This window comes from Rhopalosiphum maidis, chromosome 3 (assembly GCF_003676215.2).
Source record: "Rhopalosiphum maidis isolate BTI-1 chromosome 3, ASM367621v3, whole genome shotgun sequence".
In the NCBI taxonomy this organism is placed as follows: Eukaryota; Metazoa; Arthropoda; class Insecta; order Hemiptera; family Aphididae; genus Rhopalosiphum; species Rhopalosiphum maidis.
In genome coordinates, this window is record NC_040879.1 from 23,095,294 (window position 1) to 23,118,352 (window position 23,059).

The window sequence follows — 23,059 nt, forward strand, 5'->3', positions numbered from 1 at the left end:
AAAAAATCAATAGCGTATACTGGCGTCGCAGCGAGGGACACGATTTTATCCCGGTTGTCATGGACGCGGGTGCGCAAAAACGTCGTTCGATAATGCGAAACGGATGAGGAAGAAGGGTTGTCGGGATGGCAACACCCTCACTCGCGTTTCCTACTCAACAATCAACTGCGTTGTATATTCGTGTCTCGGGCAGATTATACGTTGTTAATAAAAAAAATTATAAAATTTTAATCATTTAATATTATTTGACCGTACAACTTAACCGCAGATACACGAAAATATTAAATGAAGTCTGAAATATTTCAATCATATCGATTTTATACATCGTATCGACGTGTCATTATATTATTTTATTTACATATTATATTATTATAATATGGTATGTATTAAGTATTTTGTTTTGGTGAAAATGTAATACCACTTGTGTTTTATAAAGGGTTTATTATGAACAGTTTTAAAAATTTATTGAGCTAAATTTAAATATTATATTTTAAATATGTTTAAAATTTTAATAAAATATATGTGACGAAGTGACTTCGCGTCAATATTCAGTACAATTTCGGTTGTTGTGTAATTGCAAAAGTGTATAAAAATGATTTCGAGCGGGAAAGAATTAAGAAGATTACAGCTACATTGATAACAATTCGAAATAAAAAATTAGATTTTAAAACAAATACTAACTTTTTTCGTATTTTACTAGTGCTCATTGTAAAAAATAAAAAATGAACTTATTATAATGTTAAAGAAAATGTTATTGATTCTAATGTTTATACATAACTATGTATTGAATAAATATAATTAGAATTAAGAATTAATAGAATCTATTTTTATATTTTTATTTTTTGATGACAACATACATTTTTAATTCCTTAATCCAAAGCAGAATATTTTTTGGAGAACTTTGATACATAAAAATCAAATGTTAAAAGAATTTAACACTATCTTTAATTGGTAAATGGTAAAAATAATTTATAAAATATTCATTATAAAATGCAAATTAAATACTACAAGAAGTCTTGACTCCCCCCCTCCCTATCGTTTTTATTTTTTCGATATCAAAATTACAAAAAAAGTTTTTCAAATTCAAAAACAATGGATTTTGAAACAATAGAGATATATAATGATATCTAATTATGAGATACAATGTTTGGACGCTATGTCGGTCAGTCATCGTCAAATCGGCGCGGCGTGGGTGTCGCGTAATATCATATTTTACACCGAGTGCCGTATAATCCATCCATTTTTTAAAAATCGACAACGCCGTGCCACGCCCGGACGTCGCTAAGCAACGCAACCGCGCACCGTCCACATCTTCACCGCGGAAATTGCGACGCAGTCACTGCTCACCGACCAACGCACCACACACAACGTCACGGGAAAATAGATCTTTTTTGTCGTGGCTCGTAAGTGCCCACCTCCTTATGAGTGCATCGTTTGCAGTAAGTTCGTCCGTAATGATTTTCCGCGTCACAGCCTGACCACGCACTTGCTTGATTCCGTCGGCGTCGCACTCCGTCAGTTGTCTTGCACTTGCAATCCGCTTATACTTGCGTTTTTCTTGCGTCCGCGTTTTGTCGGCCGACCACCGGGTGAGTGTTAATAGTGATTATTGGTATAATAATTATTCATTTATTACGTTTTAACGGTGTGTTCTGTGTGCATTTACCCTGTATTATGTCGGGTTTTATGAATACACTCAGTCATAGACTTTTAACTGTACATTTTATTCATACTTATTTTGTCATGACTGTGGGGATTGTGCAGTAGAATCGGACAATCCCAAAAATTGGTATAGAAAAAAACCCGTTTGTTATGCCCCCATTCCGAAAAAAAAAAATTACTACTGGGGACTGATTCATTGATTACTATTCACTAGTATATCGTATACCTACATTATATGTACGATGTACACTAGTACATCTATAATTTTATTTTCATTTATTTAAGACACCTTCTTAATTCAAATATCAGTCTTTTATTTAAAGAGGTTTTTCTTATCTAGTCTGACCAGATGCATATAAAAACATTTAAGCGACTGAACGACTATTTAAAAATGAAGATATAAAAATTCCAAATGAGTAAACACCAGTTCTACGCACTATTTTTCCTCTCCACCCATTACTAGTTATGTAATTATAGTATTATGTGGCTAGACGAAAACCGACCGGCGGTCACCTAGTTTTTTATATTTTGGAATGGAGTACTCGTATGTATAATATATATTACAATGTGTAATCTTTGATTTTCCCACAGGACGTTACTGTGATGTATAGTAACAAATTTATACACAATACTATCAATAGACTAGTCGACAAACATGCTTTGCTAAAAGCTTACAAACGAAATTCCAAGAAATGGAAAAAGGTGATTAAAAACTAACGAAAAATATCTTCCCAAGTGAAAATGTCTACTTCAATGAGGTAATGTTATTAAATCTATCTTTACCATCAGTATTCTATAAATATAAACTACCTAATAGTTATAATGTATTTTTTAAATATTATTTTTATGTGGTTTGTATTAAAAGGTACTTAATTAAATTAACTAAAACTCTGTATAATATATCCACTTTGGCTTAACTTAATAAAAATATCTAATTATTAGTAAATACATATTATATAATGATGTTATATATGATACATATATAATTATTTATTTATAAATAATACAAATTACTTAATACTTAGGCGTAAATGCGCAATATATATTGATAATTTTTATTTTCCTATCATGAATTTGATAATAAAATGTACCACACCAACAACTTACTATTTATGTAGGTAGATCATTTAATTATTAATAAAATTCCTTTTAAGTACTCAAAATATTTTTGTATTCCCTTTATATTATAGTATTCATGAATGACATACAGTAGATAATTTATTCAAAGTTATATGTATTTGCAATATAGGTTATCAGTAATATCAGCTTTAATATCTTGCACTTTTCTATCTATTTTTATTATTTTATAAATCACATATTTTAAATATAACTATACATACTATATATTAAGCAGCATAGGTAATGTATTTAATTATTTGTACATCTAGTAGAACTAATCTAGCCGCATAAATATTTACAGGAATGTATGATTTTGATAGAGGTTAATATTATTAACTTAATAACATAAATTGTGGTGATGATAATTTACTTTTATAAACATTTGTATTTAAGGAGTGAATCTTTTGCACTTTTTGATTGGAATCTTGAGCTAAATATTTTATCGCTTCAAAAGTTCGATATAACATTAAAAATACTGATGTTGATATTTGAATCTACTATAATTACTTCTTTATTATTAAGATTATTTAATTTCAGATAACAAGGATAATGATGGTTACATTCTATCCAGCAGAAAAATATATAATTAGTAATTTATTATTAGATGACATCAAACGGTATTTATTACAAAACGCACCATCAGTTTATGCTTATGAGGTACCTATACATGTTATATAAATTATGATAAATTGATAACAAAACAATTAAATGTAATATAATTTATATTTTCTTGTAAATAGATAAAACAAAATGTTTTAAATCTACCAATACTTTTTTTTATATCACTTCCTACTGCCAGAGAAACCTATTTAGAAGCTCTAAACACAATAAAGTAATGGCATAATATGTGGAGTATTCATTCCTAACATAATAAACTAGAAAATGTTGATAAATTATATTTCATTTTCTTGTTTTGTTTTTTGGTTGGTGAGTAAAATTTTAAAATATTTTTAAACAAAAATAATTGGCCTATAATATCAATTTAACACTTGTTTGAAAATTCAGTTAGTATTAAATGAAAAAATTTAATTTCTCATTACATATTATTATAATAACATTATCTTTATTACTTAGAATAAGCTTGTAAAAAGTCATCTCAAACAAAATTTGTTTGATATGATTCAACTTAGTAAAAGTGATAGACAGTAGTATATTTATTGGTTTTATACAATATTTGGATATACAATACATTCTAAGAAAAACCATTATTTTTGAAACAATCTACCTACTGAGTTTTTTAAAATTACAATATTAAAATTATATTAATAATATTATTGTTTTTAAATTTCATTTACCTATTAGGTACTTTTTGACAGGTTAAGACCTATCATATACTAATTACATACAACCATTTAAACCATTGGGCCTAAATGTACAATCAAAACTTTTTATTTGTACATTATAGCTATTATATTTTTCAGGTGAAATATTGTTGTAAATATGTTAAGGAATAACCAAGATGGAGATTTAAAAAAGATGTTCAATTTTCTAAGTCCTATAGCATGGATTTTGATGGTATACATCCATATTTGTATGAAGCAGAAACAACTTTATACTACATTTTATATAATTAAATAGAAATATTCTTTATGAACCTTAAATATCAGAAAAAATTTATACTGATCATTGTTTTTAATACAAGTATATACAATGATGTATATGAAACTAAAATCACTAAAATCACTAAAATTAAAGTGCCAAAAAAATGTAAATGAATTTCTTTATAATTCTTTTATATGCAATATATATGATCAGAGCTCGGATTTTATATTTAAAATAAATGAAATATGCGCTTTAATATGACCTAAAAAATCATTAAATAAGCGCTATAATATACCCTAAAAACATGAATAATAGCAAATATAAAAATTTATTCTGTTCATAATTAAAAAAAACTTATATTTATAATAATTACTGTTCAATAGGCCAATACGCCTAACTATTTAATAATAGACTTTAATATGAAAATAAATGTGTGTATTTTTAATATGTATTAAAAAAAAAAATAATTAAAATAAATAACAAAATTTTTATAATTTTCATAGGTACCACATAATATGAACTAGATTTATGAAAATACAAAATAAAACGTTATATTATACAAATTGGCAAAAAATAGCACTAAAACTTGAATAATAGCATTACCTAACCTTAAATACTTCAAATATGCAAAAAGTAGCATGATAAAATTTTATATTTGGAATCCGTGGTGCATAAAATAAATTTATATCTCACTACTATTCTTATCTGTATTCTATAATAATTAGCAAATGCTATAAAACATGATCCTTGTACATGATATAATATATATAATATATAATATGTATACAAAAAACATAAAAGTTTCTGTTCCCCAATTCCAAAATAACAAATCAAATAATAAATATAATTATATAATTACAACGTTTACATGGTGGCCTTTTAAATACACAATTGCTGAATACTCACTTTATTACTGTAAGTTTGAATTATTTTATTAACCAGTAAAAATACCATTTAAATGTCACTATGTAAAAGTAATAAATAAACATTTTTCATATACTATTCCAATAAATTTAATGTTTTGTATAATATAGATTTTTTTACATTTATTCATATCAATAAGTATGTTATTTAACATCTTTAAAAAAATAAAGTAATTTTATAGCCAGTAATTATTTAAAAATAAATATTTCTTGCTTTCTAAAATTGTATTGAGGATTGCTGGTCTCTAATGTGCGTATAATAATTATATTATAATAAAAATATTTTATTTTAAAAACTACATGAAATTGTATATGAAAATCAAAACTGTTATTTCGACTAAGAAAATTTTTAACAACAAATAGTCTTCATAATCAACTGTAGGACCCGGATGATTATGACTTTTGCATCTTTTTTTGGAATATCATAGACAATGTTTCCCTAACTTAAAATATGTTTTAATAACATTAACATACAATTATAATATATAATTTATTTTACATTTTTGCATTTTTAATTTCTATGAGACTTTTTAGGTCTTTTATTGAAGTTTTAGTGCTGTTTAACCAATTTACCAATTGAATGAAATTGAAAACTCAACTATAAATAAAAATTTAAAACCTTAAAAGCATTTAACTTGATTAAATTTTACCTATACCTATTACAAAATATGCTTAAATTGTTCTTTAGATTATAACTAGTTTTAATGCCATTTTACTTAAATTAAAATACAGATGAACAAGTAAAAAATTGTAATTATAAATTGAAAAATCGATAAATTTTTTTTTTAAATTCAACAGTATTTATATCATACAATTTATTAGGGCATATTTTTGTACTTATAGGTTATAATTACATATTTTTAAGGGTATTTTTATTGGATTTTAAGTCATCAAAATTCATTTATTGAGCTATTTATTTATTGCATAAAGCCCACCCCATAGATGTATTAATTCATTTTTTTTATGTATTTATTGATTGTCATTTCATGTTTACTTCTATTGTAGTCTGTAACTTCTATGTTATTCTATTCAATTAATTTTACATTATAATAATATAGTAATATAGTATATTCTACATTTTAAATTATAAGCTGGTACAGCTGAATTAAAAATAATTTTTCAAAACCGGTCTAATTTGATTAAACAATTATAGAATAGTGTATATTCAACAACTAATAATCAATGTGTGGAACAAAACCTTGCAATTTATAGTAGTGACAACTTTTCAGATTGGTGTGTGTGCTTTATGTATGCAAAACTATTAAATATTTAAAAAGTAATATAACATCATTAAAATTATAAAAAATTTACTGCAGATAAAAAAGAATTCGTATTATTTTATTATAAAGTGGGAATTTAGAAAATTTTTATAATTGTGTATTTTTTTTTTTTTTTACATTATTTTCTAAGTTATCAAAAGAATTCTAATGTAATTCTTTCTTCCTTCCTAACTACCTCATTACTATATATTTGTAAAATAAGTTAGATAATTATTAGATATATGAAAATTAGTGTGTTAAGTACAATTAATGCTATTATTTAATTAACATATTTTAGATTAAATTATTATTAAAATATTTTAATTATATTGGTTAAGTGTTGTTCTTCGAGTACAATTTACCTACTTTAATTTAAGAAAACTTAATTTTCAATAACATGTCTATATTCAATTTTAATATAATATAATTTTATATAATTTTAATTTTATTATAATTGTATGTGTATAAGTAATTGCATGTTTTAGTGAGCAGTCTATTTAATTCACTGTGGTTTACATTTACTATATGAAAACACGGTGAGAGAGTAGTAGTTAATATACTTTTATAATTATTTTTTATATTTAATATATTAATAAAAAGTGAATTTGTATTTATTAAATTATATTATAGGACGAAAGAATTATTTTTATTTTCCATTAAGTATAGGTTGTTTTATTAAAATTTTTAATTCTTTCAATGTTTAAACAATATTTTTTCAGTAATAAATATATTGCTTAAGACTAGTTTTAATAGTTTCAAACAATGGTTTTACTAAATGTTTGAAAAAATTCTATTTTTAATAAATTTTCATAAAACTATGTTAAAATTGTCTAGTGATGAATATTGTGAAGAATTTTTTAAGTCTTATTGGTTGATTTTTTTATTGATAATGTGCTTAACACGTATATGGTTGTTTTGTGGTTCCAATGATAATATAAGTTATATAACTACATTTTTTTTTGATTATGAAACATTTACTTTAAATAGAATAAAATTAGTATGTTTTACAAGATGTTAGTTTAGATATTGTACACATTATTTTTATTTATATAATTTACAGTTATCAAAAATTTCTAATGAAATTTTTATCTTCATTCAAAAATTACTTCATTAGTCATTACTTATTACAATATATTTATAAAATAAATTAGATGATAATTGGATTGTATGAGTGTGTATAATAAAATTTATTTAAAATTTAATATCATTTTTTTATTATTATTAATAAATGTTAAAATATTGTGACAAAATCATAGTTGACGACTGGGCATTTATTTTTTGTAAGCATAAAAAAGTGATTTAAACTATTTCTACAAAAGTAACAAAAACAAATAATAGATGTACCTAACACACATTACTTATTAAATCCATACATAACTGATATTTTAATAGAAATATTAGCTAGTCCACTATAAATTGTAAAGTAGAATATTAGTTATATAACTGGTTGGATATTTATGCTATTTTTATTTTTAATAATAAAAAGGTAAAAGTGATTTTAATGATTAAGATATGGTGCTGACAGTCAGTGAATACGATTCTAATACATAGACACCTAAACCCAGTTACAATATTTACAGTTGATTAGGTATTTATTAGTTTATAACTAAGAACATTTTGAATAAACCAATAAATACACACTTGAAAAATCTAACAAAATAAATCTACTAATGAAAACAATAATTTGAATTATGTTATTATTTAAGATGTACCTAAATACAAAAATTTTAATTTAATATTTTGGAATTAAAAAAATACAAGTAAATTAACATTTATAATTCCACCATAGATAATAGAAGAATTTATTTGATAATAATGTAACTTTTTCAATTATCTATAACTACTAAAAAAATTAAACTTCATCTAGTTGAATTAATTATGTATCTTAAATAATGGCTCAAATAACTTATTCCCCATTTATTTCAAATACTTATAAATAAATTAGTCTAAATATTTTGAATAGAAAATTATATGGAATTTAAATAATAACTAGTAGAATTTTTTTTAAAAATATTTTATATTGTTTTTTTAAATAGGTACTTAATATTTGTTAATTTTTTTTGTATTAATAGTCGAAGGAATTCTTAAACATATATTATAACTTTATTCAAATCTACTATTTATATAATCTTATTATTTATTGAATATATTTAAAATTACTGTGTACTGAATAAAAATAAAAGTTGATTTTTATTTTATTATTTTTAAACTATTTAACATAATCTTAAATTTTTTTTTAATTTCATTGAGACCTAAAGTTATTTTTATTGGGCATTAAAATACATTTGGTCTTTATTGTTCACAAACTTAATTTGATTAACCATTGTCTATTACAAAGGTCATATACTCATAATTCTATAAATAAGAATATAATTATTATACACATTGGACCATTTTAAATGAGGAACATTCAAATCAAACCAATATATTGAAATCTTAAAAATTAGTCTAAACTTATTAAATAATGAACAGATCTATTTATTATTTACGCTTAGTGTAACTTTAATTGAATCATAAATTTTAATTTTATAACTATTAAAATACTTAAATATACTCTTAAGTTATATATAATGTATAAATTATGATTAAACTTTAATATTAGAATCACAAAAATTTAATATAGGACTCAATTATTGATACAAAAGTCATTATTGTTTAACGTTTGTTTCAAAGGAATGCATCATCATCTTCTTCTGCTATCTTTTTTGCTAATTCCATTTTTTGTTGTTCGCGTTCACGACGTTCCTTGGCCGACTCCAAATCCTTGCCATATGATTCATGAGGATAACGCATGTCCTTAACAATTTGATTGTGCAAATTCAAAGAAAAGGATATACGTTGATGGAAAGCTACCTGGGGTTCGAGTGTGCAGTATATGTCAGCTGGTTCTTTGCTAAGCACATACCCGTGTTCAGAATCAATGGTTGCTTGTATAACATCATCTCTAATGGCTTTGGAAACAATAAATTCGGCATCTTCAGAAGAATCCAACCCAAGCTTTTCAGCAATATGATCGAATGAAATGCGTGAATACGACTCGCCAATAGCTCTAATAGCAGTTTTGATGACGTTATGACGTAAACGTACAACCAACATGTAAGTATGGTCACTAAGGAAATTTTCCTTAAAGTTCTCCAATGTTTCACTAAACATTGCCATGTCTCCTAAACGGACTGATTGGGTAAGTCTGAAGTATGGTACCAATGCCTTACGCAAACTAGCTTGACGAAATATATATCTTTCGGGAATGTCACCTAATAGTAATTCTACTGTAATGGCAAACTTCTGTACTATCTGTCTGAAGCCAACTGCTGTATTTTCTGGCGCTTTGCGCAAAGCTTGAAGTAAATTTTTATGTGCAATGGAATATTCAAGACGAATGGCCTTAATACGACCTTGGTAGTATAAGAAACGAGCACATTCATTATTACTTGCTTTTTCCGGAAAAACTGATTTTTGAATTAACTTATCAGCTTGATCATATAGATTATAGTGCAAATAATTACGCAACAGGCAGTTAATAAGCACGGCTTGTCCTTCATAATCTTTTTTAAGAGTTGCCGTTCTAAGGCGACTATAAAGGAACCCTTTAATTTTATGTAATTGATCCGTTAGTTCGTAACATCTCATATGATAGAAATATGCTTTAGCAGAAATCAAATCTAGCGTAAATCTATTTGTTTCAATTATTTTAACCATCAATAAATCAGAAAATTCTACGGCCTTTTTGTAATCATTGTTATCAATAAGTTGCACTAACACTAACAAGCGGATATAGCCGTCGATTTCAGGGAGTAGTACCCCTGTGGCATTTTTACCTGAGCGCATCTTGATTGCTTCTGGTAGTTGAGTCGGCATAGTAATATATGATAATAATAGGTCTTTGTCGGAAGCACAGTGTATGTAGAAATCGTTAATGACGGACCACAAGACCACAGGATTAAGCTTGCGGCGGGTGACAGACCACGTTCGTAAGACACGCAACATGAAACGCGTTTCTTTCGTTTGAACGGCCTTCTCAATCAGACAAATTTGGTCCCTTATTTCTTGGATAGCCGCAGTGTCTTTTTTTTCTTGGAGATTTGATACATCTGTCATTTCGACGTCAGGAATAGATTCAACTGTAGCGGCCATTGCTGAAAATGTAATAGGCATATATATATATATATGTATAATAGAAATGTTAATTGTTTATTTTATTAATATCTTACATGAATAGTTTATTAATATAAATTAAAAATTGTATAAATGTAAACGTTCGACGATATAAACATTTAAAAATAAAAGGTAGTTAACGATAGGAACCTTTTAGACAAGATCAAAACGGTTAATGACTAATAACGTGACATTTTCGTTAGGTTATGGACTCAAATTATTATCATGAAAAATCAAAAATAATTGCACAAAGGTATGTACGGTACAAGTTATCAAATTAAAAATTGTTGTGGTTCTAACTTCAGATATATAACCTTGAATTATTCCCGGTTTTTCTTATCACATATCAAACAAAAATATTATCAAGTAGGTATCACAGACTTATAATTTTAAATTATGTACAATAGATGGAGCCATATTGTCCTGTCTTGCCTATGTTGGCAATTTAAAGCACATATTAGCGACGATCTTCTCGTTGAGACGCGCGATCTGCGCATGCGCATGTATACTTGTTGCACGTTTATTACTATGTTTATATGCAACAGTTAATGCGCATTGAGTTAGTCCGAGAGTTAGGTAGGGAGGGGGATAAGTATTATGCAAACGGTTCATCCCCGTGGGACGATAACACAAGAAAAAAAAGTCCAAGAGTTAGATGCATATAAACGCATTTTTAATTCGCATTAAGCTGATGCGCAATTATTATTTTATTATTTAATTCGATTTGACGAATCGAATTAACTCTTACCCCGTGATTAAAAAAATGCATGTAAACGCTTTAATGTGAATTAATATTTTAGCGGGAATTTTAAAATGTCAAATTATAATTATTTTTATCGTGGAATCCAAAGTATAAAACATGTAATAAAAACATTCGCATTAACTTATAATTTTATTCAACATCTAATCTTGATATTTTAGGTGCATATAAACCCGTTCTCCAATGCGAATTAATTTAATGCGCATTGAGTCAATTTGCATTAACTGCTGCATATAAACGTAGTTAATGTGAATTAATATCAAGAATTCTTAGCTATCAATTAAGATCTTAATTCGTGGTTATCACTCATGAGTTCCCAAGGAGAATGCAGTTTTTTTTAATAAATATGCGACAAGTATACATGCGTATGCGCAGATCGCACATCTCAATCAGAGACTCGTCGCTCTTATGTACTTCAGATATCGGGACAATATGGTCCCACCCATTGTATATAATCTAAACTGATAATATACATATTATATAGTTTAAAGTTATATTATGTCTATAGTATTAGGTACCTATATTAAGTTTATATTGTTTATTTAATTACAGTGGATTCAGTTTAATGCGGGCACTTGAGACCAACCCCGTTTGACCATAAAAATCAGAATTAGTTCAAAAAAAAAAATTATAATATCAAAAAAACTCAACAAAATCTCTGTCTGCGTGAATTTTTGTTTTTTTCCAAAAAAGTATACTTATTTTGAAAAAAACACCAGGATAATGGGAACAACATTTAAGAAAAATATTCAAGTGAAACTACCCCTAAAAATTAATTAAGGGTTAGTTTGGGCACAAAATTAATTTATGATATATTTCAATAAGCATTATACTTAAAAATGTATACTTATTTTTAAAATATCCCAGACAAAAAGTATTAAGAGGTAGTATTTTTTTTACCTAAGATCGGTGGTATCATTAGTATCAAAATGTTATTGTTGTAATAACATAAAGTCGGTAGTTTTTCACTTTGCACAACAATAGTATTTTCAGTCGTTTATTTTTCATCTGAATTTAGGTAACCTTTCATAAAAATTGTTTGCCTTTTTGTGCCAAATCTGACCGTATATGCAATAACGTTGTAACTTTATTTTCAACAATAGAAACTACGAAAAACTAATTTATGCCATTTTTAATACAATATACAGAAAAGGGTAGTAATGCTTTTTATTACTTTTGATAAACACGATCTCATAGATATGACGAAATCCGATTAAGTTAGTCGTTTTTAAATACATATGTGTATATTTTAACGATATGCTAAAATAAAAATTGCCCACATAAACCGAATCGAGTGCCCGTATTACGTGGTTTTTTTTAACCTTGTTAATATTAACTGCTTTATTTTGACAGTGACAAATGTCACTTTATGCTATGTAGGAACAGTAATACTTGGTCTTTCATATAATAATATTGAAAATACTACTACTTTAACAATAGTGTCCATTTTTGATAATTCTTAAGATTATAAGTACTTTTTCATTGTTTATAGACGATTGTGAACTCTACGGTACCTACCCAGTATATATACATAGATATCATGTCAAAGTGACAGAATTACAATCGTTAAATTAATGAAGTAATTATATGTGAAAAACAAAGAGTTTCCTGTAATAATAATATTGCTGACATAATTTTATACTCGTATGATGTATTTGAGTATGTCTCTGACTAGAGACTAATCATGGCTAGTCTGCCCAATTTACGTTGTCCATGACATAATAATATAATATATATTATTTCATTTTATTGTTTTCGTTATAATTAATTTGAAAATTAATTTAAATTTTAAATTGACAAAACTAGGGGTATCATAGCACCTACAAGCCGCCACTGGAAAGATCCCTGTGAATTTTAATTGGTTAAGATTTTAAAATTAAGAATAAACAAATAACAGATACAATTTTTAAAAATGAGCATAAGTGCCAGTGACAATAAATGTAATACCTATTAAAATTATTACTGGATATTTGTTTATTTCTGGCTGTCATTGATTACATGCAAGTATTGCTTTGTATTTCAAGGACATACTTCATGTTAAACCTAGGTTTTGTGGTATTTACGGTATATACCGGTAATTACCATTATTTTTTAAATACGGTGTAACTCAGTTTTTTAAATCTTAAAATAGATTTTATTTTAAACTAAAGCTTAATATTATATCAAAATATAAAAATTATACATATAAATATTATGAAAAAATATTAATGCATTAATGTTGAATTTTAAGTCATTTAAACAAATACATATAATTTTTATTTATATACCTTACAATTTATATCTAAATTTGTATTATTTTATCATTATTTCAAAAAGTATTGACTTCTCAATTTTTTTTTCAAAATGTTTAGTTTTGTGCTTTTCTAAAACTATATAACATATTTATTTTTTTCACCCTTATATTTAATCTTATTATTTTTCATTTAATCGTTAGTGAGTTATAGCTCCTCAAAATTGAATGGTTTAAGATTTTCAGGTATTCGTCCTACAGATTATTATAAAAACCGAATTTATTATACATTAGATAGATTATTATATACGGCCATAAGGCTGTATGTGTTGATTAGAACGTTGCTTATTATCTAAATTAGGGAATGACAATACATATGTAATTATAATGGTTGGACGTAGCAACTACAGATACAAAGTTCAACACTGCGTCAATAGTCGATAACAAGTTTACTACATATGTACATATACCTCTAATTATTATTTATTTCACACGCGTCAAAATCAGAAACAAGAAGTATTATAAAAACCGAAAACCACCCAGCTTTGAAATGCTATACCTCGCTAAAAAATTAACAAAAAATAATAATTTTAACGTAAAAATTCATAAAAAAAAATTTCCTATTAATTAAGAACTTCCATTTTAAATATAGGTTACCATTTGAAAATAAAAAGTTGTTAGTGGTTTCACTATTAAATAAAAGGATGAAAAAAATAAAAATTTCATACATGCAGCTTGAAAAAAAGCATGAAGTAAAATATTTTGAAAAAAAGTCAATACATAATGAAATAATAAGTATTAAATGATAAAAGAATTTAAAAAGTGTTTAATTTTATACTTAATAAGATGTTTATTATTTAAATTATGCTATTATATGACTCCATAGTGACATAGTCCATGTCATAAATATACATTGTGCCATGATTAAATATAATTCATATAATCATAAATTAAAAGTTAAATTAAATCTTTATTATTTTTCTGAGACTATTAAACAATAAGACAAATATAATTTTCAAAGATTAAATTCAGAATTTGAAAAAAATATAATGTTCTATGCAAATAATTGGTGGAATATTCGCGATGAAAAATAATTTATATTTTCAATATTATAATTTATGGTTGAGGCATTATGTTACTTGAACAACGAACGAAAAACGATTTCCTTTCGTTCGACGTCGGTAGGTCGCTAAATTAAAAACACATCAATAACTTGGGTGGTGGTGACGGCGACGACGGCGTAGTAAAACGAATTAATAAATCGTATAAACTAAAACTAAGTAAAATTACCATTTCGAACGTTGGCCCGAAAATTGTGGTTTTAATTTGAATATTCTCATTTATAGTGGTGTATATCGACTATAGAGTTGTCACCGATGCGTTACAAGTTTTCTTTTTAAAATAATAATAACACATCAATTATTAAAAAAATCATATTATATATAATCATATTAGATATACATAATACACTTATACAGTGAAGACAGATGATGACAAAAAAAATAAATAGAATTCAATCATCATATTGTTATTCTTATTTACTGCAATAAAGCCAACTCGTGACGAATTATATATGTATTATTGAATAAACGTATATAACGCGTATTCTTTTAATTATTTTATTATTCACTCACCTTTCGTTTCACACGTAAAAAAACCATTCTAATTATAATCCTTTAAAGGAAGTGTATCATTATTTGACATCATCTAGAGTTCAAAGGAGTCACTAGAAATTGGGCTCAAAAGAAATGTAGATATTTGAATCATACGATTTACAAAAGAAATATTATCGGTGGGTCGCTACCCGTGGACGACACGCATGAAACCATTTCTGGGTAAGTGACAAACCAAATTAGGTAATTAATAATTATTATTTATTATAAACCATTCAAACCTGCAGTATAATAAACTTTTATCATATTAAATATATAATACATATATACAATAATAGTATAGTTCAACTAATAGTAGTGCTTGTTAAATTATTTATATGGTTTTATCGACATCCATTGTGTAATGGCGAAATATTTTACTTCTGCAATAAAAATATATTTTAAATTATAATTTAATAACATAAATCGATTTTTTTGTTTAATATACAAAAATAATATACTTCACAGAAAATATTTATAAAAAAAACTGTTGAATAAGTATTTTCGAAATGTTCGCGTTGTAGTTGTCATAATATTAATAAGGAACTTAATATTCAATTTTCAAGCCTCACGTAATGAAATTTAAGTATATACTCGTAAGTCATAAGTTTTGACTACAAAATAATAAACAAAAATTCGCGAATTTGATTGAATTTTAAAATTTGTACTTCTACACTACATCACCTAAAATGTATAGAAAAATATGCCTATGATATAAGGCCCTATACAGGGGTCCCGTGAGGATTTATCCATTGCGATATCTCTTGAAATAATAGAGGTATAATAATTCTGTTTTTTTAATAAGATTCAAAGGGACAATAATTACACACATTTCATGTTTTAATTTATTTTAATGTTTTGGTAAAAAAGTTAAAAAATATATTTTTTTATTTAATAATTTAAAAAAAAGTTGAATATGTGGCCCGCGTGCTCGTACGGCCGACGATCGCTTTCAGTGAAATTCACAGTTTTTCTCGAAACATGACTATACAATATACAATATACATGCACCTATTATATATACCTTATGGCTTATTATATTAATATATTATAAATCATTGTATTAATGTCGTTTCATGTAGTATAAAAATGCAATTAATTGTCATTTGTCATTTATAAATGACAATGTATGTATTATACATTATGTACCGAAACCGAACATTCATTACATACCCATTTGTAAAATACGTATGTATAATATTCATGCAGAATAAATTATTATAATTTAATTTTACGTCTTCTATATAAACTGTATAGAAATATCTCACTAATTCAAAACAAATATTGATTATCATAAGATTTCGACCAGTTGTACGGACACATAGACAACCAAGTACTTCGGCGCCGTTGCTATAGTGATGACGATGAAAAATGAAAGTGTGTCAACCCTGGTGGCTTCGGCGGCGCAAATCAATACAAACTCGAACTGCGTAATAAGGTGGCAAATGAAAACAAGATCCCAACACAAAGTCAAAAAGGAAAACCGAAAGTAACATTATTCTATGCATGGAAATGCCACATCTCGAATGGTACAAAAGAAACAATAAAAACGGTTATAACTATAACAAAAAAAAAAAAAATCAATATTGTTTTATTAAAATAATAACAAGCAGTTGCCGAATAGCAAGATGCGCCGGTTATAAATTGAGTAAATGGTACTATAATTTATAAATAAGTTTTAATTTGAATTAGGTATATTACCTTGTTTTAAGGCCTAACGAATACAAAAATTATCGTTGTACCATAAGGCTTATGGTACAAATAATTATATAGCTGAAAAAAAATGTTTAGAATATATTATAACTTGTAAGTATCTTTTTATATTACATTAATTACGCAGATGCGTTGCTACTATGTATTACCTTAATATAAAATTTGTATTAATTAAACTACATGTGTATTTGTTTTTATTGCAAATAAGTTAATAGGTAAATTTGAATATTTGAAAATTAAACTAAATATTAAATAATTATTTATTCTTTTTGAGAGCATTAAATATTAAAATAGTTCATGGCAATTCTTTAATTTTTTTATTCCTCTGAAAGGTATTATGGACATAAATACTCAACACTGAAACATCGATTGACTGCTTGAGTTATAACACCTAACACACAAATTCTTTCCTACAACAAAAAATTATATTTACCAACATAAATCATATTAAATACACCGTAGATTAGTATTTTTAGTGAAATTTCACTAAAAATTGAGAATCTTATAGTTTCGTTTTTTTTATCTGATCAGAATTAAGCATTCTCTGTAATCGTTTTATATATTATTACCACATGTATTACGGCCTGAAGAAGTTCTAGGCAAGTACCGGTTGGTTGAATACTGTATGATCGTAAACTAAATTTCGGATTAATTCTAAAATTTATTGGAATTAATTTTATAAAAAATGTTTGTAGAAAAATAATTTAAAAATACAAGTTACTATATAATGATTTTTTTTTAAATTTTGAACAAAGTATCTATATTATTAATAATAAAATGTGCGACGACGACGTCGTGGGAAAAGAAAAATACTGAAAGTATATAAATGCGTCATCGCAAACCGGTACCTATACATTAAACGCGTGTATGCCTTCTCCTCTCGTGATCAAAAATTAGGATTAGACGACGTTATATCATATGTGGAGGGAGAGTGGAGTATTTTTAATTTAAAAAATGTCGTCTAAACCATGGTACTTGAGTATATCCAGTTTTTAATTATATAAAAATATATAAATTTCCGTAAGTATATAGAATATTTTTGATTTAAAATACTGAATAGTAATAAAATGTTAAATACTCATGGATAAGTAAGACTCATATTATTCATAATATTATAATAAAGTCTTAAATTAGTTATCGATCTTTAATTATTATAGAAACTTTAAAAAATATTATAGAACAGATATAGTTTATAAAGGGACTACGTCGACTACGATGCATGTCTATCTTCATGACTCATTGACTCGTATCGTTTATTTCCATAATTAATATATATATAACTAAATTAATTTAATAATATATTTACACAGCTGCGTAAACATTTTTATCTTATTGATATTTTAAGTAATTATGTGCAATAATTCAAGATGACAAAGGTAAACATCAGTTCTACATATTGTATACACTATTCTTATTACTCTATGAGAAAATCGCAATAATTATTTTTACTGTCAAGGTCAAACTATCAAACGAAATAATGAACACAAAAGTTAAAGAATCATCAAATTCAATTATTTGTTTAATACAATCATAAATAGAATATCTACAGTCCAACTGTCTAACTAGCGGATTTGTTCGCCGCGGTAGTGGTCGCATGTTATTACAATACAAATTAATATTTATCTGTATTTTTGGTTTAATGAAAACAATAACTGTTAATGGACTTATTTTTTTCGAATGAACTAATCAAATACATTTAAAAAATACCTCACAATCTCTCTATTTGTATAATTATATATTAATCTTTGTATATTGTGTAGTTTAATCCACCGTGTTTCGTGGCATATTATGTTGTTATAATATAATAATATAACTTTCATTTAGTAAACACAGGGGCCGATTTAAGGAACTGCAAACTATGCGGCTACATAGGGCGGCAAAATTTAATGAATATTCGTTTATTTTTAGTAAATTAATATTTATTACAACGACAATTATATAGCTTATCTAATAGTTTATAGTGAATCTAGGAAAAAAACGACATTTTATGAATAAATATACATTTAAATAAATAAAGTATATAGATATCATATCGAATAGTGTACAACACGACAAAAAACGTTAAATGCGGTTAACTTTAAAATTTCAAATAGGTATTAATTAAGTATAAATATACTATAAAAAGTAAATTATTTTTAATTAATTATTACATTTCCGCAAAGTTCCGCGTATTCACGTCGAACGATCAAGACGTAACCGACGCCTAATGTTTCACAAAATATAGTAGAACCTATAGTTTATATCCATAACCTTATCATAACATCCAAAGTCGTAATTTAAATTTTTATTATACTCAATAAGTAATAGGTGACTGTTCTCTATATTATTATTATTATTATTATCGTTGTGAGTTGCGACTTCGGTCATCAAAACTACGTAGGTAGGTAGGTATCTAGGTATAAAATACGATCGCAACCCATGTGTATCATTGTGCAGGTATACAAATATAACTTTAGGCTAATGACCTGTGATGTTGAAGCCTTACTTCTAATAATATGTATAACTTACATGTTAAAAGAATTAATATAAATGTAAAGTTTATTTCAACAACCGTGCTTTCGAATTTCTACGTAACTTAAAAATAATATTATTTAATAATTTTTAACCAAAATCAACGTTTTTCACGTCGTTTTTTTCCGTGTCGTTTTTTACCGATTACCGTTTATAGTACATAGAATTCAGTGGCGGCTCGTAGATAGGGGCGATGGGGCGGTCGCATATTGTAGTATAATATTATTGTCAAAAATGAAAATTATGTTTCCTACATTTGCACTAATAAATATTATGAAAACATTATCAGATAATGGGAGTTTACAATTTCTGAGAATCGATTACCAATAACAATTTGCTGAAATCCACGAGCAGCGAATGCGATTCTTGGGCTATGTTAAAAGTCGCCCGTCATAACTATGATCGGAATGCAAGAACTAAGAAGGGGGAATACAATAATAACACGGCCGCCAGGTCGATGATTTCAATCGCCCGATGCCCCGATATGCACGGATTCCGAACTTGCGTGTGGTTATTGTTTACTTTGTGCCGTCGGAACTCGTAATCAATTATTATTTTATTATTTCATTATCATTATATGTATTAAATGGATTTAATTAAATAACTATTATAAATATTATTTGCGTTCGATACTTACCATTAATAATCAATTTTATATCGCCCTAACAATTTCAAAGCACACGAGCCGCCACTGAGTCATAGATATTAAATACAATACACTTCATGTCATATTATATTATTGAAATTGTCCTTCGATAAATGTCTCAACGCCAGCTACTAACCGTATCGCCAAACATTTGTTTTCCGTTTTAAAAACAATGAAAAATTATCTATGACTAACTGTGTTACAAAAAAGATTAAATTCCCTATAGCCTTATATTAACTATCTGCAGTAGAAAGTGATTCATCGTCATCATTAGCGTATGAAGATATCATTGATAGCTTTTCAAGAATGAAATCTACAAAAAACAAAATCTATGGACAATCAGCATTAAAATCATCTGTATTATTATTATTTATTATATTTATTTAATTGTTTTTCTTGTATACCTATATTTTTAATTTATAAAAATAAATAACAGACATTATTTTTGAATCAAAAAAGTTTTTTTTTAACTTAACTCAAATGAATAAATAAATTTATTTAAGAATATTTAGTAATATAAAAGTTATTTTTTTAGGATACGGGCAGTGAGTTTCATTGGCATAGTTGTTTGCCGCTAAGTACACGGCACTTACGTCGTCAACTCGTGTTGTGTTTTTATCATTTTTTATTCAATTTACGTTTCTTGTAGCCATTAAAATGTAATATTTAGTGTATAGTTGAAACTGCAATAGTTCAAAACAATGGTCCGGGGAAAATTCATTTTTTAAATTACTTTATAGAAAATGATTATAGGTAATTCATAAAGATATTTATAACATCAATACACTATCGTGTTATAAAAAATGAACATCGATATAAAATTAAAAATAAGCTCATAGCAGTACTCTTATGATGACGGCGTACCTATCAGAATTTAAAATATAATTATTATTATTTTATTAATATCAAACCAAATTGTGATTAAATTATACGTCTAGACAAATTAAAAGATACTCTTAAATACATTTTAATAGGTTATTCGAAAAAAAAAACAAATTCATTAGGAGTTAGGTATTTAAGTAATTTACGTTAAATTAAAAAGGATATATATTTCAGTGTATATGTTATTATATTATATGGCCGCCGCAGCGTCGAACATTGTAATTCGATGACTCACCTTAACGTCCTTAATTAGCGAACGAACGTGGACGATTTTAGGACGATTAATAATAATGTACATATTATAATGTACGGATGAAACAATTAATATAAGGGGCGAGTGGCTACCGGCGATTCACGATTCCGCACAAAACTAATTTGCGACGTTGCCGATTGTATTATAAAAATTATTTTAAACATATAAATTGTTGATATTAATATATGCCCTTGCAAGTTGGTCCTCGATATCAAGGAAAACAATTGTAATTACTTGTTTTAATTATTTATTTTAACTAATTTGACTATTTTTGTATTATTTTATTGTTACTTTAAAAATAGAGTATATACATATTTATGCATAAAAACCAAACTACAATATTATTTACGACAGAATCGAAATACATTTTTCTATAAAATTTGTTTTATTTAATATAATTACTAGGGCTCGGATTTTAAAGGAAATGCTTCTTTTTATATACTTAAGATAGAAATCTAATAATTATACATAAATTCGTTTCACGTCAATTTGATTCCAAATAAGCATATTTATTTTTGCTTTTTTTGCCTTTTTTTTTTTGTAAATACTTTTTTTGCTTTTTTCAGTTATTCTAACTGTGGAATTTTTATGTCGTCATGCTATAAAAATAAAAATAAATATTTATTTACTTAATTAGAAATGTGAAAACCCGCAATAATGACCGTGACTGTACCATTAGTGTGAAAAATGACCTTAAACGTATAGATTATCGATCTACAGATACCTTATGGGTGGATAGCTTATCGGCTATTGCATATAGTCTGTAGAACTTACACTCAGTACTCGTATAACATCGATATCGACCAGTTCAAAATTTATTGTATAAAAACATCCTCTCAGACAATAGAGTCAGTTTCACTTCTGAAAACCTTGCCAAATACATGGTAGTAAATTCTTTTTTTAATTTAAATTAATTTTTCAATTTTTTTTATTCAGTTTTATAAAATTATGACTAATTCATGTTAATTTTTAGTCATGCTTTTTTTTTTGCTTTTTAAAGAATAAATATGCTTCATTTTCGCTTTTTTAAAACAATTTTGGGCATTTTTTGTTATTTATTATGCTCTAAAATCCGAGTCCTAATTATTACTATAATTATTTTTTCTCATGACTGGCAACGTCGCAACAACTTTTATGCGGAATCGTGTTAAATTTAGTTAAGTAAAAACAATTTTTTGTATCATGAAAATGTGCGGAATCGGGTAGGTAAAAAGGTATATTGTGCGGAATCGTGTGCCACCCAGGGTTACAATTACGTGTTTGCAAAGGTAGATTAGTGAAATATATCTCTCCCCGTAATCCCCCTTCTTTAGCTTATATTTATATGGTTATAGTTGTGTTATTTTCGGTTTTCATATTATCGGTAAGTAATAAAATGCCGAGACGCTTGACTTCAGGGGAAAAATATTGATGCACAGTCCTGGATTATTGATGTGAAGTATTTTTGACAACTCTTATGACGATGACGTTATGCAATTGATGCATACCTAAATCCCAATACATATCTTAAAGGCAAGCTAGTCGGTCTCGTCATCGAATGCTCGTCAGTCGTCGGTACAGGAAGCTAAATAAGTAACAACCTAAAAGACTATAGTGTTGGTTATATATATGATTCATTATTTATTTAATATTGATTGAAAATATATGAAAATGTAAGATACTGTTATGTGCAGATATAATATAATATATATTATGTAGTATTTAAAAATTAATAGCGCATCTATTCGTACTTTAAGTGGGGAGGAAAAATAA

General features: G+C 26.3%; 1 protein-coding gene and 1 long non-coding RNA gene across 2 annotated transcripts; one reads left to right on the forward strand and one right to left on the reverse strand.

Annotated features, from left to right (window-relative positions):
* The first annotated feature begins 1,407 nt into the window (after window positions 1-1,407).
* On the forward strand, window positions 1,408-4,375 carry LOC113559057. Its single transcript, XR_003405814.1, has 4 exons — window positions 1,408-1,589; window positions 2,254-2,420; window positions 3,319-3,438; window positions 4,203-4,375. It is a non-coding gene; the product is annotated as an uncharacterized LOC113559057 (long non-coding RNA).
* A 4,797-nt stretch (window positions 4,376-9,172) lies between these two features.
* On the reverse strand, window positions 9,173-10,859 carry LOC113557843 (probable 26S proteasome non-ATPase regulatory subunit 3). Its single transcript, XM_026963385.1, has 2 exons — window positions 10,717-10,859; window positions 9,173-10,641 (listed from the first exon to the last, which is right to left on the reverse strand). Exon 2 carries the CDS (start codon window positions 10,637-10,639, stop codon window positions 9,173-9,175), a length of 1,467 nt encoding a protein of 488 aa, XP_026819186.1. The 5' UTR covers window positions 10,640-10,641; window positions 10,717-10,859.
* Window positions 10,860-23,059: the final 12,200 nt, after the last annotated feature.

Coding starts and splice junctions, on each gene's coding strand:
- LOC113557843 (XM_026963385.1), bottom strand. CDS start 10,639: ATGGCCGCTACAGTTGAATCTATTCCTGACGTCGAAATGACAGATGTA.